The 18781-nt window shown below is 43.3% G+C and overlaps 1 protein-coding gene across 2 annotated transcripts in view; it reads right to left on the bottom strand.

Moving 5' to 3' along the window:
* Positions 1 to 18296, bottom strand: part of ARFGEF3 (ARFGEF family member 3) — a 70429-nt gene extending 52133 nt beyond the window's left edge. For both annotated transcript variants that reach the window (XM_083607548.1, XM_083607549.1), the window contains exons 1-4: positions 17392 to 18296; positions 11915 to 11966; positions 2175 to 2256; positions 224 to 355 (exon numbers count right to left, since the gene is read on the bottom strand). In XM_083607548.1, the coding sequence (XP_083463674.1) occupies positions 224 to 355; positions 2175 to 2256; positions 11915 to 11966; positions 17392 to 17476 (351 nt within the window). In that variant the 5' untranslated portion in view covers positions 17477 to 18296. The remainder of the gene's footprint in view (positions 1 to 223; positions 356 to 2174; positions 2257 to 11914; positions 11967 to 17391) is intronic.
* Between the last annotated feature and the right edge of the window lie 485 nt (positions 18297 to 18781).

Here is an 18781-nt window from a genome sequence, read left to right as displayed (position 1 = left end):
CTTCTGTCATAAATGTCATGTTGACACACTGATGCCCTATGAATCCAGACTTCAGTTGGTAAAGCAGAGTTCAACTTGCAACAAAAATATGAGAGCTGGTTTTGTACCATGACGTAAGAAATGTTACTAAGGATTCAGAGACGCTCCAGAGAGCTGCAGAGTTGAGTCAGTCAGGAAGTCTCCTCTGCAGCCACGTAAGTACTGACGTCTGAAAAATACTAACCTTCATAACTTCTACCTGCAGGTCTTCGTTGAGGGAAGGAGTCACTCTGACTGCATTCAGCATTTGATTAAGCAACTGCTTGTCATCAGAGTCTGTTTCCATGGTTACAAATCTCTCATCAGACAGTAGCTTCTGCAAAGAGAGAATGAGACTGCTTAATCACAGGGATTCTTGATTTGCTTGATACATAATGCTGGTATAATAATCACATTACCCCCCCAAATACCTTATTCTGTTTTTTATATTTAAAAATGTATACCCTATTGTTCATCATGCAGTTCTCAAAGAAGCTTACAACAATGAAATACATAATATACAAAATTTAAAGTTTAAAATAAATCTCAAAAATCCTCAGAATTTTAAAATGTCAGAAAATAATGTAAAGCATCAGCGATGCATTCAAGGTCCAAAGGCCTCCTGAAATCAAGTGAGTTTTGACCAGGCATTTAAGACTCAGTAGGGATGGTGTCTGTGGTGAGGCAGTTCCATAGAGTTGGGCCCACAACAGCCAAGGCACAACTCCTAACTGATATGCTTCTGGCCTATGGGAAACCACTAATAAGTGCTCCCCTCAATGATCAACTTTGAGTGCACTGGGTAAGGCACTCTGGGCCTAACTTATTCAGGGCTTTATACACTAGTGCAGAGTTTCTCTAGCTGTTGTTGGACTAGAGCTCCCATCATTCTTAGCTAGCAGGCCCAGTGGTCAGGGAAGATGGGAATTGTAGTGAAAACAGCTGGAGACCCAAGTTTGAGAAATCCTGCACTAGTATAAGAACCTTGAACTTGGCCCAGTGGCAGATGGAAAGCCAGTGCAGCTGTTTTAACATTTGTGTAATGTGTTGGCAGAAGTCTGTTCCGGCCACAGCGTTCTGCGCTAGCACTATCTGAAACTTCTGGACCAGACCCAAGGGCAGTCCCACATTAAGCACATTGCAATAATCCAGTCCTGAAGTTACCAATACAGTGGAACCTTGGTTTTCAAACGTAATCCATTCTGGAAGACCGTTCGACTTCCAAAACGTTTGAAAACCAAGGCACAAAGGGGGGGGGTCTGCAAATTTACAGAGAAAATTGATAAAAATGCAGTGGTAGCTCAGCGGAAGCCATTTGACTTTCGAGGCACATTAAAAAATGGAAGCATTTACTTCTGGGTTTTTTGTGTTCGAGTTTCGAAACATTTCTCAATGGAGACGTTCGAAAACAGAGGTACCACTGTACATGAACTGCCACAGTCAGGTTAACCCTGACCAGGAATGGCTATAACATGTGTACCAGCTAAAGCTGATAACAGGCACTCCTAGCCACAGATGTCACCTGTGCCTCAAGTGACAATGATGGTCCAGTGAGTACCTCCAAACTAGATATCTGTTCCTTCAGAGGGAGCACAACCCCATCCAAGGGAAACAACTGACCAAGAACCACCAGCTCCAAGAACCACCCACTCATAAGGCGCCTGTCTTCCCAGAGTTCAGACTCAGCTGACAGGCCCTCATCCTGTCCACCACTACATCCGTGCCTGGGCCCCATTCTTTCACAACTTCTCCTGAATCAGATGTAATGGAGAAACAGAGATGGGTATCATCAGCATACTGAAGACATCCTGCACTAATACGCCTAATGATCACTCCCAGGGGCTTCATATAGGTGTTGAATAGCACTGGGGACAAAACAGTGCCCTGTGGAACCCCACAGCATGGCCTGAGGAGATATTTAGAGATCAATGTGTAGAAACATCTGGCTTTTGCACAGTTGAATTGTAGAAACAATTGAGTCCATCTGTTGCCCACTCATGACTGGTATGTGGCCCCCAAACGATTGCCAATGAGAGAATGTGGCCTTCAAGCTGAAAGAGATTCCCCACCCCTGCCTTAGCAACTAAAATGTCAGCAGGGCACCATCCATCTCCATCAAACACATCCGACTGCGGCAGAACCTCATTGCCATATACCTGCATCCCTGCTAGAGCATGCTGGGCCAGCTTCACGTTCTTGCTTTCCAAAGCAAGCTGGAGTGGAAGGAGGCACTTCTCCCTGATGGCCAAAGAAAAATAAACTTTGTTCAGGACTATGCATTCAGAAAGCGTACATTGTAACTTTTGAATTTGGCTCTTGAAAGGCAATTCAGAAGCATATGTTACATTTAGTCTTCTTTGATGCAAACATTCATCATAGTACGTAATAAAAGAAGCAATTGCAGGTTCCTTCCAGGTGTCCTGTTCATTGAACATCCATGATATGTGATCCCTTTGACAATGCTATTTGTCCTGGGAAAAGTTTTGGGGTGGTCATACTGCTTCATTTGCTGTCTGTGCATATCTTGTAACGTCCAATTGAAATCCTGTAGCTTTTCAAAGCACAAATCACTACCATTTATCTGTCATCTGGCAATCAGCCAGACTTCCACATTTTCAGTAGAAGAGGAAGCAGACATACTGTATTTCATTACAACTGAGCCAGTGAGTGCTTTATTACAACTGAAAGCCAGCTCTGCCTTTTATGGCTCACTGCATGGCACCTGTGTATTTCAGCAAAATGCCCACCATCTCTTTCCCTACCTGTTGTCCTCCAGACATTTTGGATTGCAATTCCTATCAGCCCCAGCCAGCATAGCCAATGGTCAGGGGAAGAAGGGGAGCTGTAGTCCGAGAGATCTGAAGAGCACCAGGCTGACAAAGGCTGATCTACAGCCGTATCCTTTTAACTGATAAAAATCAGATTTCTTTTTTTAAAAAAAAAACCCTCAGAAGCAACAAAACGGATTAAAAACCAGGACTGATTCAATTAGTTACCTCTCTGTTCTTGAGAAAAGCATTTAGCTAAAGCTCTGATTAATGCTAATGGTCCATCTATATTCCCATCACAACAGTTAACAAAATGAACTGTCATTGTGTCATTTCCTGTCCCTCTCAGTGATTTTATATATTTTACCATCAGCAGTCACTTGGCCAATTAGATTGCTTAGTTGGCTTAGAATTGCAGAGCTTTAATTTTAACACTGTAGATTGACTGCATGTTGCTGCAGTTGAGAGCCTATGATTTCGGAGTGGGCCATTCCTTCCTCGACCATGACCCTCCTTCAAGCTTCTACTTTGCCTTAGAAGCAAAGGGATTACTGATTGAGGATGATTAGTGAGTTTTTGGGTTATTTTTTAGCAAAAGCATCTTATGCACCCAAGTATAAGACTGCTCTAAATATTTGTTGTGCATAGGATCCTTGCTGCCTTGTTTCCTAAACCTGCAACCCTGTGAATATGTTTGGAATTAAGGGGCTAAGGCAGCAAGGGAGTCAATTGCAGCAAACAAAATGGGTGGAGCTGCCCTAATTATTCATAAGGTGCACTGTTTGGCTGAGAACAGACAAGAACCTACAGGATGGCGGTGAAATTAGAGAAACATATGGGCCAAGGTATTCACATTCCAATTATGGTGAGCTAGAAAGAAAGAAATGTGATGAGGAAACAATCTTCCATTATTAAAATGAGCGAAATAGTGCAGATCCTATTGGCTGGCTCTTTATGATTAGGAAAGAAACTGCTTGCCTCACCCTCCTTTGGTGTCTTCCTCAAATAGCTTTTGCACAGTGTGAACAGAGAAACTATAATTTGGGGGAGGGGGGATCCTGCCTGAAACTGAAGGAGTTATTAAAATGTAAATGCCATCAATGCAAATCAGTGACCTTTCCCACGTTCCATTTTGGGAATTGGCTGAGCTGCCTTTTTCTTGTTTCCCGGTCTGAGATGCTGTCACTATGGACAGCAGTGACATGACAGGCCAACTAAAATCTAGAACACTAGCAAAGTCACAGAAACACAGTCACTGGCTGTGAGAAGCCGATAGTAAAATGGAAGTTCAACTACTTCATTCTGGCAGTAAAAGACTTCAAATGTGAAGAGAATGGAAATGGCTCATTAATTCAAGCTCTGAATTAAAATTGAGATGGAAATGAGAATTGGCACAAATTGAATCTTTTTTTCCTACAACATCTGTAGAACGTTAACAAACCCAATTGTCCTCAAAGGCTGATAGAGGAGATGGAGAAAGTTTACAACCCAACACACTTTGGTTGTTTCCATATGACCTGTTTATTCAGCATTCATTCTGATTTGTTTGCAGGGAGGTTAGACATTCTTGCATCTAGCGCACATAACCCCACATTTCCCAATGTGTTTCCCCATGAATTTGCTTATCGCAAAAGGTCCGATGTGGAAAGTTGCGCAAAAGCTCCAAATAAACTTTGATTTTGAAACCTGCATTTGTTGGTTTGTGACTGAATTCCACCACAAAACACCAGTGATCTGGAAATGCCCTTTGTAACTTTTGACCCTTCACATCCGATGTAAGGGACTGACAGCACGACAGTTAGTGTATCCTAACCCATTGTGCTTTTAACCTGTCCATCGCTTTTCAAGATGAAGAGCAACATCTCCTATTTCTATAGGGAATTGGGGGGGGGGAGGCTGCTATTTATACCTTTTCTTGTTTTTATAGCTGACTAGGCAGGCATTCTAGCACAGACAAATGCAAGCATGTCATCTTTACATAGAAAAGGTGGGACACTGGTGCTAGGGAGTAACTGAAGTCTTGTTTGCAGAATTTCTTAAAAAGAAATGATGTCTACATGATTACTTGTGTGGCAGAGTGGTGGTGGAGTAACAGTCTGTAAAGAATTAAACATTGAATAATAGTATCTTATTATCTTATTATTATCTTATTAAAGGTCACAGTCATTGCCCCCATCAATAAGCATATGATGAAAATTCTCAATTGGGGCATGCCGCGTGGAACTAAAAATATAAAGCAAAGGCACAAAATATGAAGCTGGGAATATGAAGTACTGCTATGAGTATAACATTGAAGAAAGGTTAAATACAGGGCTCTCTCATCCTGCAACTTGTAGGGAGTGTGTCCCATTGGGAGCTGCTACCACAAAGTGCATTGAGCGCCCTGAGGCAGCAACTTCCAACCCTCTCTGCACCTTGCGTTTGCTGACAGAGAGGTGGAGGGAAAGTGTTCACTGTACACCCCACCCCTGCCTTTTCTGCTCCACAGCAGGAAGAGTAAAAAGCCAGTTTTACCTGCCTTGGCAGAAACTCTTTGGATAGCTTGGTCAAAACTTAGAAATAATTCCCAGACTTCTTCCCAAGTCTGGGGAAGGTGCAGGGACCACAGAGCAATTGCCAAGACAACCCCCCCCCCTCCTTGGCAGAGTTGCCAGAGTTACGGTACCACCTTTGCCAAAACAAGGAGATTTGTTGAAACCTGGTCAGATATATTCAGGTTTTGACCAACATACATCTTTGAATTATTCAGAAGTAACAGAGATGTTGCTGTGGAAGTTCTAGAGCTATTTTTAAAAAGCTATATAGAAAATAAATAGACTTTTTCTAGAAAGCATTCACAACCTGGTGTGTGTGATGTGTGTCATGGGAATTCACGCTTCCTTATCTCTTACTTCAGGGAGAAGCCAGCAAATTAATTAGGCTGTGCTGTGTTTACCTGGACACAGCTGTCGTTTGTCTCCAGAAATAATGGGAAATTTGGGTAGTCAGGGAGATATTATGTTCAAATAAATGCCACACAGTTCATCCTTTGCTTTCTCACTGAGGTGTAAGGCAAGCAGTCAAGATTTGGGCCTGGCTAAGAATTGTGTACCAGTCAACACCTGGCAGGCCCTTCACAAAATTGCTTACTGATATAATTTTTTAAAAAACAAAAAAATGTTGTGGTATCAAATCCTGGGAGTTTATATATGCCGTATTAACCACCTGGGGCTTGCCATGAAAACATATTTGTGATTAGCTTGCTATCATTTCCACCTCGAATTTAATAGGCTATATTTAGACCTAACAGCAAATGTTGCTCAGGTGTTGCTACTAGCAACCTAGAATAGATAAAAACTCAAGGACGATGGTGGGGGAAATCATGACTTTTTTTCCTAGGGTGGGATTACATCAGAGCTGCTATGACAGGCATAACTGCTTTTGTGTTGACAGCAAACATGAATAAACTATGGGCAGTTATAAGTAGCATAGCCCAAAGCAAGTAAAATCATTCGTATTATAGGCTAAGGGAAATAGCTCCCTTAGAAGGGCCATTGCTCACTTACAGTTGAACTAATTGTATCCATCTTTATTTCATTCTTCAGCGGAATCATTTAGATAAACACAGAATCCACATAGCATTGTCAAAAAGAATGGGTGTTAAAAACACAGTGTTCTTTCTCAAGAACAGATGAACAATGGGGGGGGGATAATGATAAAAATAGCAACAACCCTATGTTGTGGGATATGCTAGAAAGGCGAGGTGGCCTTGGAACATAATCTGAATCCATTCTCAAAGGGTAGCTACATTAGTCTTTAGAAGTACAAACAACAACCATTTTTGTGGCATTTTAAAGGCAAACAGATTTACTGTCAGATGTGTGAAATGGTTTCTGAACTTCAGGAATATAGGTATGTACATTAATCGTGATGATGGGGGAACTATAAACAGTGATGTCAGAAGGAAACAAAATGCAGACAAATACAGACAGTGATAATTGCATTATTAACAGTGGTCATTCATAAAAAAAAACCAGCACAGGCATCCTGACATTAACACAGACAGTGTGATAAAAACCCATTGTACTGATTAAATCTGCAAGTTAAAGCACTTGCACCACTTGCGGTATTGAAATTCCACTGTTTCACATCCCTTTGAAGTTCCTTTGTTAAAATACGGCTACTTTATAGCCAATTGCAAAGTGTCCTTTACATAGAGGCCCATCTCTTTGTCCTACATAGAACGCAGAAGGCCATTCTTGGCAGATATGTTGCTCCAGTAGATGAAAAGGTGAATGAACCCCTCACGTTGTGTATGATACAGAGACAGGGTTGGCACCTGGGTCTGCCGCAGGTCTGATCCCCAAATCTGTACCTCTGTTGCATTACCTGCTGTTCTTGGTGAGCAGATGGGGCTGCCTGTAAGCAAACACAGGCCAGCCCCCAATGTGAAAAGGAAATATACTTGTCCACAATGGGCTGGAGATTCTTCATGACAGGTTTGAGTGGTTTTACCTGTCAGCAGAGGCGCCATCTACAGAGGGGCAGGGTCCCCAATATTTTCAAGGAGGAGGCCAGCCTGGCGATCCTCAAAAGAACACACCAGGATGAAGACGCTTGGCCCTGCCGTGCCCTTTTGAAGATCACCAGGGATGCGGCACAGCGAAAAGTCTTCACCGTGCGCTAGAGAACCCTCCTGGAAGGTGCACTGGCGATCTCTGCCAGGGACACGCAGGGTGAAGCATCTTCACCCCGCACATCCTTTTCACAAAGGTAAGGCTGCTGGTGGTGCGTGGGTGGGTGTGCCGAGTAGGCCTAGCTGGGTTGGGGGGGGGCATTGCACGTGTGATGTCATGCACCCGTGACAGACCCTTTAATGTTGGGCACTGCCAGGCAGCTGGAACTGACAACAAGTGTCAGCCTGTCACTTTCTCTTCTACTTCTGTCCACAGTAGATTGACAAAGTCAGGAACCATCTCTTTTGGGTCAGTGGTGCAGCCTGATATAATTTGTTTTAGATGCAAGTCTCTTTTTTATGATGCAATTGTATAACAGGGATTCATCATAGACAACAGTTTTAGGGGTGTGTTATAAGTGTGTAAGAAACTTGACTTGCCTCTTTTTTATCTTTCCCTTTTCTTAAATGGATACATTTCACTTCATTATTATAAATCAGTGCTGGGGCTTCATTCACATTTCTCCTTCCATGCTTGCTTGGCCAAATGTGCTGACAATTTAGGCATCCAGCAATTACTGGAGTTCCTTTTGGCTCTTTCAGGCTCTTTTCTTGGACATCCACAGGCATTCTCAGGGCCAAACTACACATTTCATTAACAATAACCTAAGCAGAACCTGCCATTTTTCATTCTTGATAAAAAGCTGCCGAGAAACTCAATCTGGACTGGGACAATGACACGTGGGAGAATAGCCCCATTTCCCACATTACGTTTTACCATTTCACTCCTCCCCCCAAATAATGATTTCCTACTGAAGGTACTACAACAGCTTGGGATGTGATTTAGGGCAGGAAAAAGGAGCATATGCATATAAGCACTCCACATCATCAAGAGCTATGCATGCAAGGTAAAGGGACCCCAGACAGTTAAGTCCAGTCGCGAACGACTCTGGGGTTGCGGCACTCATTTCACTTTACAGGCCGAGGGAGCCAGCGTTTGTCTGCTTCCGCAGACAGCTCTTCCGGGTCATGTGGCCAGCATGACTAAGCCACTTCTGGCGAAGCCAGAGCAGCGCACGGAAATGCCATTTACCTTCCTGCCGGAGCAGTACCTATTTATCTATTTGCACTGTGTGCTTTCGAACTGCTAGATTGGCAGAAGCAGGGATGGAGCAACGGGAGCTCACCCCGTCACATGGATTCGAACCACCAACCTTCTGATCGGCAAGTCCAAGCGGCACAGTGGTTTAAACCACAGCACCATTTTAAAAAGTCAGGTGGTTTACTAATCAATCCTTCATGTTCTTCCATCACATGGAGGAAACTAATAAAAAAAGGAGCATGCCTCAGGTGGATCTATGTGCTCAGAAAAGCATGTCACTCTCCACTGCTTTATTTAGTAGGGTTTCATTGTTTATTCTTACTAGCTCCAACCAGTAGCGGACGGTGGGGAGGGGTGGCAGTGCTCACCTGACCTCTAGTTGGCTGTGTTATTGGGAGGTAGAAGGGGAGGACAAAGACAGAAGCAAGGTGTTAACCCACTGGTGAGGGCACCAAATTAGTTCCACCAATGCACTTGAACCACACTGACTGTACCACTGCCTCCCCCTCTGCCTCCTGGTAGAGCACTGATGTGGTCAGCCAGAGGTCAGGTGAGCACCACTGCCCGGCCCTGCCATCCATTACTGATTCCAACGCAAGATGCACTCAAACTTTCTTGGTAAAATTCTAGTAAAATTAGTGGGGAAATCCAGTGTCTTGGAAAAGTAAAGAATTTTATTGCATGCAGCTGATGCCAACAGTATTCAAAATGGACAGAAATCCATTCACTAGAACCCGAAAAGCAAATGCATCTTGTTTAATGTGGCAGGGAAATAAGCCAATCAGAAAGGATCTTGCTTGCAAACTGGATTTTGGATCCAGAGGAGGTTTTAGGACAGGGCAACCACTGCGATTGAACTGGGTGCTGTGCTGCTAGGAGTGTCAAAACAATGCTGTAGAACAGAGCGCTCTAGAGGCAGGGGGTGCTGAAATTTAGCACCACTGAAATTGGGGAGCCCAAAGTCTTCCACTGGTTGGATACAGTTAGTTTATGAACACATGCTAATAACCAACTCTGTAGTACAATGCTATTCTCTGCCTTTCACTTAGCTCAGTTGTTCTACCCCAGTTTAATTATTCTTTTTAACACCACACAGTAACAGCTTGTCAGCACACAGCAACTTCTAGATGGTGTCACCAAGTAGTGCAGGATGGCAAAGAATCGTTAACATCAGGGAGAATAAACAAGGCACACCTTTACTATCTGCTAATGCTGCTGGACCATATGCAGTGCTTGATTGTGAAAGAGTTTATACAATATACATTCATTTTTTCCCCTGAGGCAACAATGAACCATGTCAGCAAACTCAATAATCCGTAACAAAAGTAATACAAAACTTTGGTCTTAAGCCAGATGCAGTGACACAAGTCCTCACAATGTTATCTGCTTCATACGTGCAATGGAACAAATGCCAGATGGTCAGCTAACCCACTGGCATCAATAGCAATTATCAAGCTAACCCTCTGTGAATGAGAGGTGGTCTGTGGAGTAAATCAGTTTTTTACTGCTTACTTAAGACTCCCAGACAAAGCTGATGGAAAATAAATCAGATGGGAGAAGGAAGAAGTGATGAAATCAACACTACTCATGTACTGAAGGTTATTAAGCTATACTCTGGGCTCAAAACTTCCTAAACAGAGGTGCCTTAGTTGTAGAGTTCAATGGAACTACCCACTATGACATCATTTATGGAAAACTTTCAGTAAGACAATTCTTAGTTCTAGATATAAGAAAATCTGGTTTTACAGGGTTTGCCAGAGTTCCATTGCGCAATATCAAGAAGTGATGAAACTTCTCCCAAAGGATAGGATAAAATTTCCTTCCGTTCAATTCTACTTTCATCAATAAGTTTATTGTATTATCCCAAAGACAATGACAATTTCATAACAGTTTGCTGAACTATGAACCATTATAAAAAAACAAACACTAATAATATAAAACAAGCATCAATGATAAGGAGAAAGAGAAGCCAGAAAAACAGTCAGCTAGAAGTCTTGTAGTTTCCTTTCATAGGGCAAAACATGCTTTCAGAAACTATTATTCATATTTTTATTTGATCGCTGGATATTTTCAGGCAATATCTTTTGATGAAATAACATTTCCTGAACATTAGAAAGCAATCAGTTCAAGTCTAGAGGTACAAGTTTTAAATGAATACAGAAAGCTTTTTAGGCAGCAAAATTTAGACTAATGATCCAAACTGAGTGCATCACTATTTGGCAAGATTTCACTAGTAAAAAGCAGTGTAACTGCAGATGAATTTCCCTCCTCTGTTGACTGAAGAAAAGGAACTGAAACCATGGCAGAAAATAATCAGAATGGAAAAAGGAGCCAAAAACCTATGAAAGAGTTTTGCAAAATCCTTAAGAGAATCTGAGTCTACCATTACTCAATCTTAACCTAAGATACCTCACCAATGGTATTCAATAGAAAGATGGATTATTATAGCTAGCAAAGCCAAGTGAAAGATACGTTGTGACTGGGGTCCCCAACATGGTGCCTGTGAGACCTGCTGGGGCAGAGCTCCAGGCCAAATTGGAATGGTGGCATAGTCTAAGCTTCTCTAACTCTTCTCCGTGTCTCCTTAGACACTCCTACTGTTTTGATTGGCCAGCAGACTTGGAAAAGAGGGGAACAGTTCTCTCTGCTGCTGGCATCCAATTAGAAGTGGGCATTTTCCTCTGCTGGTAGCACCCAGTTAGAATATTAGAGGAGAGGGAACAGTTTCAATTGGACATCATCAGTAGATGGAAGAGACAAAACAGTTCACGTTTGACTTCAAGAAGAGGAGATAGCCAACATTAGCTGAGCCTATGTCTCAGTGCAAAAGGGAAAGGGAGGAAGGAAGGAAGGAAGAAGGGAGGGGAGGCATTCAAGACTCCTCTTTTAAAACAACTTTCACCCCCTTGTATTTAAAGTAAAAGTGATTTTGGGGGTGGGTGTTTTTGGAAGGCACCTGGGTCCTGGGAACCCTTAATTTTGGCAGCGCCTCTGAGTGTATCAGCATTAATTCCATTCAGCTGCATGAGCTGTATCTTTAGTAAGATGAAAAAGTCTTGTTGCTGATAGTTGTGGTAGAAATTGAACCCTGGTAGACAACTGCCTGTACAGTCATATTTTCAACCAAAATGGACAACATTGCTTTATTGGAACCGGACCATTTTCTGAACACTACAAATCTGTAAAAATAACTTGTAAGTGATAAATAGAAAATGATAGATGACACCCCTAGTATGGCTTGCTTACAGCATGCTGCAGGTTTTCTATCGTAGCATTTTTACTCTGGTTTCAACAATAAGCAAGTCTCAAGCTCTGCAGCCGCTTCATGTATCTTTGTTGACATCTATAACCAAGGCGGTATACATTTCCTACCTTAGCTGATATGGAGGGATCTTCGTAGCAGCCTCTGGGGATTCTAACATTTCTGTATAGAGAAGGGAGAAGAATCATTATAGAGGGCAATGAAGGCATACTGCCCAACTTTTTCAAGCCCTAACCTGGGACATGTGTCTTCCAGGAAGCGCTTTTTCAGGGCAAAATCTCGTGTGATGCTCCAAAACATGCAATTCTGGGTGTTGGTTGAGATTGTGGCCCCTGAAGAAAGTGCTTTTTTCAGGGCAAGAGTGCAGCACCCAAAATGGCCACCGAGATCTTGCATGAAAAAACATGTTCCTTTTTTCCAGCGCATTTGGGAGGGCAGAGACCACTGGTATACTTCAAGCATAAATTGCTGCGTGCTCTGCATCTTGTATGAATTTCATTTAAACTGGATGATCAGGTTGTGACTATGTGTAGACATAATTGTTACAAATGCAACGGTCAAACAGCATTCACATGCAGCTCACTAAATTGTTGTAGCAGGAACATAACCAGCCAGGTCAAGCTGCCCAGGAAGCAACTTTTTTTTTTTAAGTGGGTAGGAGCTGAGAAAGACAAGCAGCTTGTACTTCTGACTATGAAGGGAACGAACCTGTTTATTGCTTGGCAAGGTCTAGGACAGGGGTTGCCAACCTTTTCAGGCTTGTGAGCACATTCATATTTTTCAGTGAGAGCTGTGGTTGCCACCTTTCTGGTCATTTTTCTCCCTCAGTTCTGCTCCTCACAGAGAGACACAGTATGCACACAAATACTTTGTTTTTTCCAAATGATCTGAGTAAAAGTAGGATTTGACAGAATTAATCTGAGCCTTGAGAAGCACATAGAACTAAAGGAGGAAGTGAGAAAGAATGGTGGGCTTTTAACTTCCTCCTTCAGTTCCATGCACAGGCAACTCCTGTTTTAGATATGACAGATATTTTATTCTATTAGACTGATGTACCACTCTTCATCACAAGACAGGTGTGTGATTGCTCACACGCACACAGTGCCAGACCCAGAAGTGACCTGGAAACCTGATAAAGATGTCACTGAAACATCACTAAAAGGGTAAAATGGGGACAGGGGTGGAACGGGGCCTTTGAAGGCTTTTTCCATTTCATGCACTTTCACGCAAGTGTGCAATAAATGGAGGGTTGCCTGTACTTTTCAAGGGAGAAAAAGGTAACCACCTTACAACCAAGCAGGCAGTGGGTGGTGGAGCTCAGAGGCTTTGTGGGTGCCAGAGAAATACCTCGAGGGGCACCATTGTGCTCTTAGATGCCACATTGGAGACCCCTGGTCTAGGAGATAAATGCCTTCCTGCCTCCACGTTATTTGGAATGACAGAATTTTCAAACCATCTTAAAGCTCATGTGTTAGGCAGAAACTATTGGAATGGTAAGGAGCTGTAGTTCAGTGACAGGGCACATGTTCTGTATGCAGAGGGATGCTTGTTCTTTGGCATCTTCAGGCAGGGCTGGAAAAGATCCTTGCCTGAAAACCCTGGCGTGTCACTGTCAGTCGGCATAGACAATACAGAGCTAGATGGACCAACAGACTGATTCAATGTAAGGCATTTTCCTATGTGTTATGCATATTTAAGAAGCACAGTATTGCAGAAATCCATTTTTTTTTTTTTGCTAAAATTTAAGTGGAGCATGTGCAATTTGACAAGGCTTCAAAAATATCTATTTATGACCCTGAGCCTGTCATGGTCTTGTCTATCCCTTTTCATGGCATGCTTAAAAGCAATGTAGCAATTCTGCTTTAGTGCTTGTGAGTTTAAAACTGGGAGATGTTAGTTATTGCAGATTAAATAAAGCAAGATGGGAGGACATGACATGGAGCACTGTGGTATAGATAGATGCATTTGAAAGTATATCGTTGGAGTGGGAAACCATTGAATGAACCTCAAATAGTTAAGAAAAAAATGTAGCATCTGACATAAGCTTTTAATGTCTGGTGTTTTACTACGTTTTAATATTTGCTAGAAGCCACCCAGAGTGGCTGGGGAAACCCAGCCAGATGAGATGGGCAGAGTATAAATAATAAAATTATTATTATTATTATTATTATTATTATTATTATTATTATTATTATTATTATTATTATCCTAAAGCAGATACACATATTGTTGATTCAATAAAAGCTCTTGATTTGTATACATATTTACAAAGGTTTTGCACTGAGGTGTATTTGGTTTAGCTTGTAGCTAACCCATAGTATCCATACCGAAAAGCATTTGCCTACATGTCTCCGCTGTTTAAATCAGAGACAGGGAACCTGTTGCTCTCCAGGGGTTATTGAGCTCCAACTCTCATCTGCCCCAGTCACCATGACCAGCGCTCAGGGATGATGGGTTCTGGAGCCCATGAACAACTGGAGGGGTGCAGATTCCTCAACCCTGCTTTACAGGATGAAATCCAGTGTTACTGTTCCACTTGCAGGATGGCTTTTAATGCAGTGGAGGAATCCACTAATGTAAGGGATCGGGAAAACAATTTCCAGCAATTTCTCTCTCCTCATTGCAGTCTCAAAATTCAGTTCCAGAGGACTGGGAGACTATATAGAAGGGCAAGAAGGTGGTACAGCAGGCTTCAAAGGAAAGGGGAAGTTGGCGGAAATCTGCTCCCCTTCTTTGCATACAGATGTGGGGAACCTTGGGCCTCCCAGATGTTGCTGAACTACAACTCTCCAGCAAACATGGCCAGTGGTCAGGGATAATAGGAGTGACATTTCAGCAATATCTGGAGGGCCAGAGATTTCCCACATCAGTATTAGCAGGTGCCTCTGTGGCATCAAAGCCATTTTGCAAGTAGAATGGCACACTCAATATCACATAGAGTTACTATGTGCAGGCTTAGCTTACATGTCCTTTTGAATTACTCTACTTGCTTTCCACTGCCTTAGTACGCTTCTCGTGGCCCAAAGCCGATTGCTTGTTTCCCACTGAAACTGAATGAGTGTGAAAGGCAGATCAGCATGTATGTCTTTTATCCACAAATTTTCTTTTAAATAATTATAATTTGCTTTTTCTAGGGAAAATGCAAATAAGTGGCAGCATGGGAAGGAAGCAATACTTAGCAAGCACAAGGCGGGGGGACCTAGTTTAAACACACGGGGCTGCCCTTGAGGACTGTATATGAGCCTCAGACAGACTGTTGCATTTTGCAAAACTTTCCATTTAAAGAGGTGGGGTCTCACTGCAAGTACAGTGCTCTGCCCTGGCCACTTATAAACTCATAAACACCATTCAAGGTGCTGGCTATCACTGATACAACCTAAGTTCAATGCATCTAAAAATTGCTTCCTTTACTAGATTTTGTTACAAGCGCAAATTAACAATGTAATGTGCAAAGGAAGTTTGAGGCAGTTGTCTTGGCAATGAAGCTTCCAACTCCTAGTCTATAAAGTGCCTGTGAATATTCACAAGCATGACTGTATTTTTTATGCAGACGTACATATTGCTTTTGGAGGCATTAGTCGATATGTGCAATTAGTTGCAATTCAGATCACAAAAATTTCAGTCCAGATGAGGCCTTATTTAAAAGTATAATTTTCAACAAACAACTCAGCTTGTGGCCCCCACACAAGGACATGGAAACTACTGCACCTTATTTGTGATGCTTCTGTGCTCATCATTATAGTTTTCTCCTTTAGTTAAGCTTTCTTATTGCATTATTACTTATCATATCTATCCCGCTCTTCCAAAACTCTATTTCTTCCTTTTCAAACCATCTTGAATAGCAAACAACTATCCATACAAATCATGCACAATATCCAACAAATTTAACATAAACCATGCATTTTAAACAATAATTAGAAATCTGCTTAAAGGGTTGTTGTTGTTGCAGATACATTTAAACACCTGCAGGTTTGCCCACAGGTGAGCTGTTTCATTGCCACTCCATGGGAGAGATGTGAGAAAACACTTTTTCCTAAGCAACACATTTTATGGGCACCATTACAATGCAAGGGCACCATTTCTTCCCAGTACATGTGTCCCTTACATTAAAGGTAAGAGCCTCCTGCTCACCTGCCTGAAGTGCACCTTTGCATAGCTTCTTAAGTAACTGCACTCATTCTCTAAGCATGCATGTTAAATTAAGAAAGCCAACTCCTGAAGCAGTACAACATCACAATTGTTTATGGCATGACCTAGCCAAAGTTAAGCATTTTTAAAATCCCCATTGACTTCAGCAGGCATTATACTTTCCTGGTGAAAATAAGAAGTTTCCCTAGCTTCCCTTGCCCCCAGCTAAAAGGCCATGCCCTTCAGTCACAAACTTACAGCCCACTAAAGCTGTTTTCCCTTCTGCTAACTCCAGAACATAAAAACACCACCACTGTCTTTGGTACAAATTTGTAGAAGGACATCTATTTTAGAGTAACCCATGTGTAAATCATACTGAATACATAGATGGAGAGGAATATATATAAAAAAGGAATATTACCAAAAATTCACTGTGAAAATATTAACCAGATCAACCCATAATACACAGGAAAATAGCCACAGGGCAATTGGCACATTTAAATGGCATTAGACTGCCAATTCATATTTGAAGAAAGCACCTGCTGCTAATAAAAAGGTGAGCAGGAACTAAATTTTCCTTTTAACTCATGTTATAACGCTGGATGTGGCTCCTTCTACAGGACCTGGTGAAGTGGATGAAATAAATCTGGTTGGTTGGTTTGAAAAATGGCAATTGATTAGGCAGTCAGGGGAGAGAAGCAATTAAGTCTTTCTACCCAGCAGATCTGAATCTTCATTTAGCTGCTCTCATTATGTCATTACACTTCCTTAAAATACAAAAAAAGCCATTACCTAGGGTTATGCCCATTTTGTAAACAGCTAACCTGGCTCAGTTCAGCATTCTGCAATAAAAGAGCACAACCCGAAGTCAATTCCAGAGCCCATTTTTTGTGGTTTTAGGGTTTGTTTGTTTTAAACGCTGCTTAGTTGGGGCGGAGGATTAAAAATCCCGGCCAGGAATTGAAACCTGGTGTTTTGATGTGCGGACTGGCAAGCGCCGTTAAAGCAAAGGAGATTTATTGCAATAGGTTTGGAAGATCCGCTGAAATCACACAACTAGAATAGTCTATAGCATAAAAGATGTACTGGGGTGGGGGGAAGCTGCCAAAGAACCCCACTACATCCTAGAAGCAGCTCTGGCAAACACTTGGGCTCAGTTGCCCTGCAGGTCTGAAGGCCAACAGATCGAAGGCCAGTGGGATGGATGCAGGATTAGAACCGTCCCGGTCATCCGAAAGCAAACACAAACACCACCCCCTCCCGTGCAACCAACAACACAAGCACAACCAAACCGGCGCGGTGCTTTGATGCCTTCTCTAGTAACGGGATTAGGCATCAGAGTCATATCTCTCGGATCAGGTATCCGAAGCGCCCACCCAGCAATGCTTGGGAGCTAGGGAAGGCTGCCCTCGGGCGCCGGGGAGAGGAGAGTCCCCCTATCTCTCGCCCACTTCCTTACCGCTGGCGCAGGTGCAGCTCTCCTTGATCGCCTTGTATTTGTTCCCCGAGGCTTCCTTCTGCAGCTTCTTCAGGATTCCTTCCATCTTGCCTCTTGGATCCTCCGGGGATCCTCGATCAGCAGCAGCACCGGGGGCGGGAGCGGAGAGCCAAGGCGCCGGCGGCAGGCAGAGCTAAAGGGCGGCGCGGGTCCTCCTCGCTCAGCGCCCTCTAAGCGGGGCGAGCAGCGCGCAGCATCCCACCTCCGCCTGCCGCTGCCGGTGAATCATGCAAAGCTCCACGGCGGCGACACGTCATCCTGCCTCCGCCTCCAGCAGCAGGTTCCTGCGGTGGCGGCGGAGGCTTCGGCTGGGCGGGCTCGGCTTCGCCAACCGGAGGGAGGGAAGGAGGGGCTCCGTCGCCGGTGCTGGCTATCAGGCGGGGCGGAGCGGATCAGAGTCGCCCGGAGGAAGCTGGGACAACAACAACAACAACAGAGGCCACCACTCCCTCGCCAGGCGATGGGGGAAACGGGAGCAAGAGATAGGAAAAAGAGGGGGAAACACAGATTTTGGAGAGGCGGGGCTGCATCGAGAACGGATTTCGAGTGCGAAGGGCTGTGTTTCCTTTCCTTTTCCTGGGAAATCGGGCCTGCGGAAAAGGAAAAGGAAGCTTTATCCGCCGGGCTGCAAAACCCCTATGCGAGCTGCGTAGGGGCAAGTGAGTGAGCTCAGCCCCGCGTAAAGGAGACGCGTAGCTCCTGCCTGGAGCGAAATCGTCAAAGATATCGGAATAAGGGCTTTACAAATATCTTTTACAGCTAGGAGAGATACCGCCTTAGGGATGCTGACCAATGGTGTTTTTTTAAAAAAAATGTTGGTTATTGTTGTCTGGGGTCACGTATTTTGTTGAATAAACGAAGTGTTTCGAAAGCAAAGGGTTCTCTCTCTCTTTTTCACTTGATCTATTTGATTAAAAATAATAATTAAAAATACAAAATGCATAATAATAATAAAAAAGGAAAAAAGCTTCCTCCCCACCCCTCCTCCTTTGCCACTTGACGAAACAACCTTGCAAACACATACAAATCCAACACTGCCTCTACCACGGACCAAGTATATCCTGCAAATGAAAGGACTGGTTTGTGTCTTTAAGGAATGGCTTTCTTTTTTGGGGAGGTGGGGGTTAGGCTTTTCATGCTTCATATAGAGATGAGGAAGCTGTGGCCTTCTAGGCATTTGTTGTACTACTACATCTCCCATAATCCTTATCTATTGGCCATGCTGGCTGGGGCTGGTGGGAAATTGAGCTCCTGGGCACCTGCCAAAGGCCCACATCCCAACAAGGGTCCCTTTGGTCAGACATGGTTTTGGTTCACATGTTCAGATAAGAGCATTGTATATGGTCATTGA

This window comes from Podarcis filfolensis (assembly GCF_964270895.1).
Source record: "Podarcis filfolensis genome assembly, chromosome: 3".
NCBI lineage: Eukaryota > Metazoa > Chordata > Lepidosauria > Squamata > Lacertidae > Podarcis > Podarcis filfolensis.
Note: the sequence above shows the minus strand (reverse complement) of the source record. Positions and strands in the feature narration are given on the sequence as shown.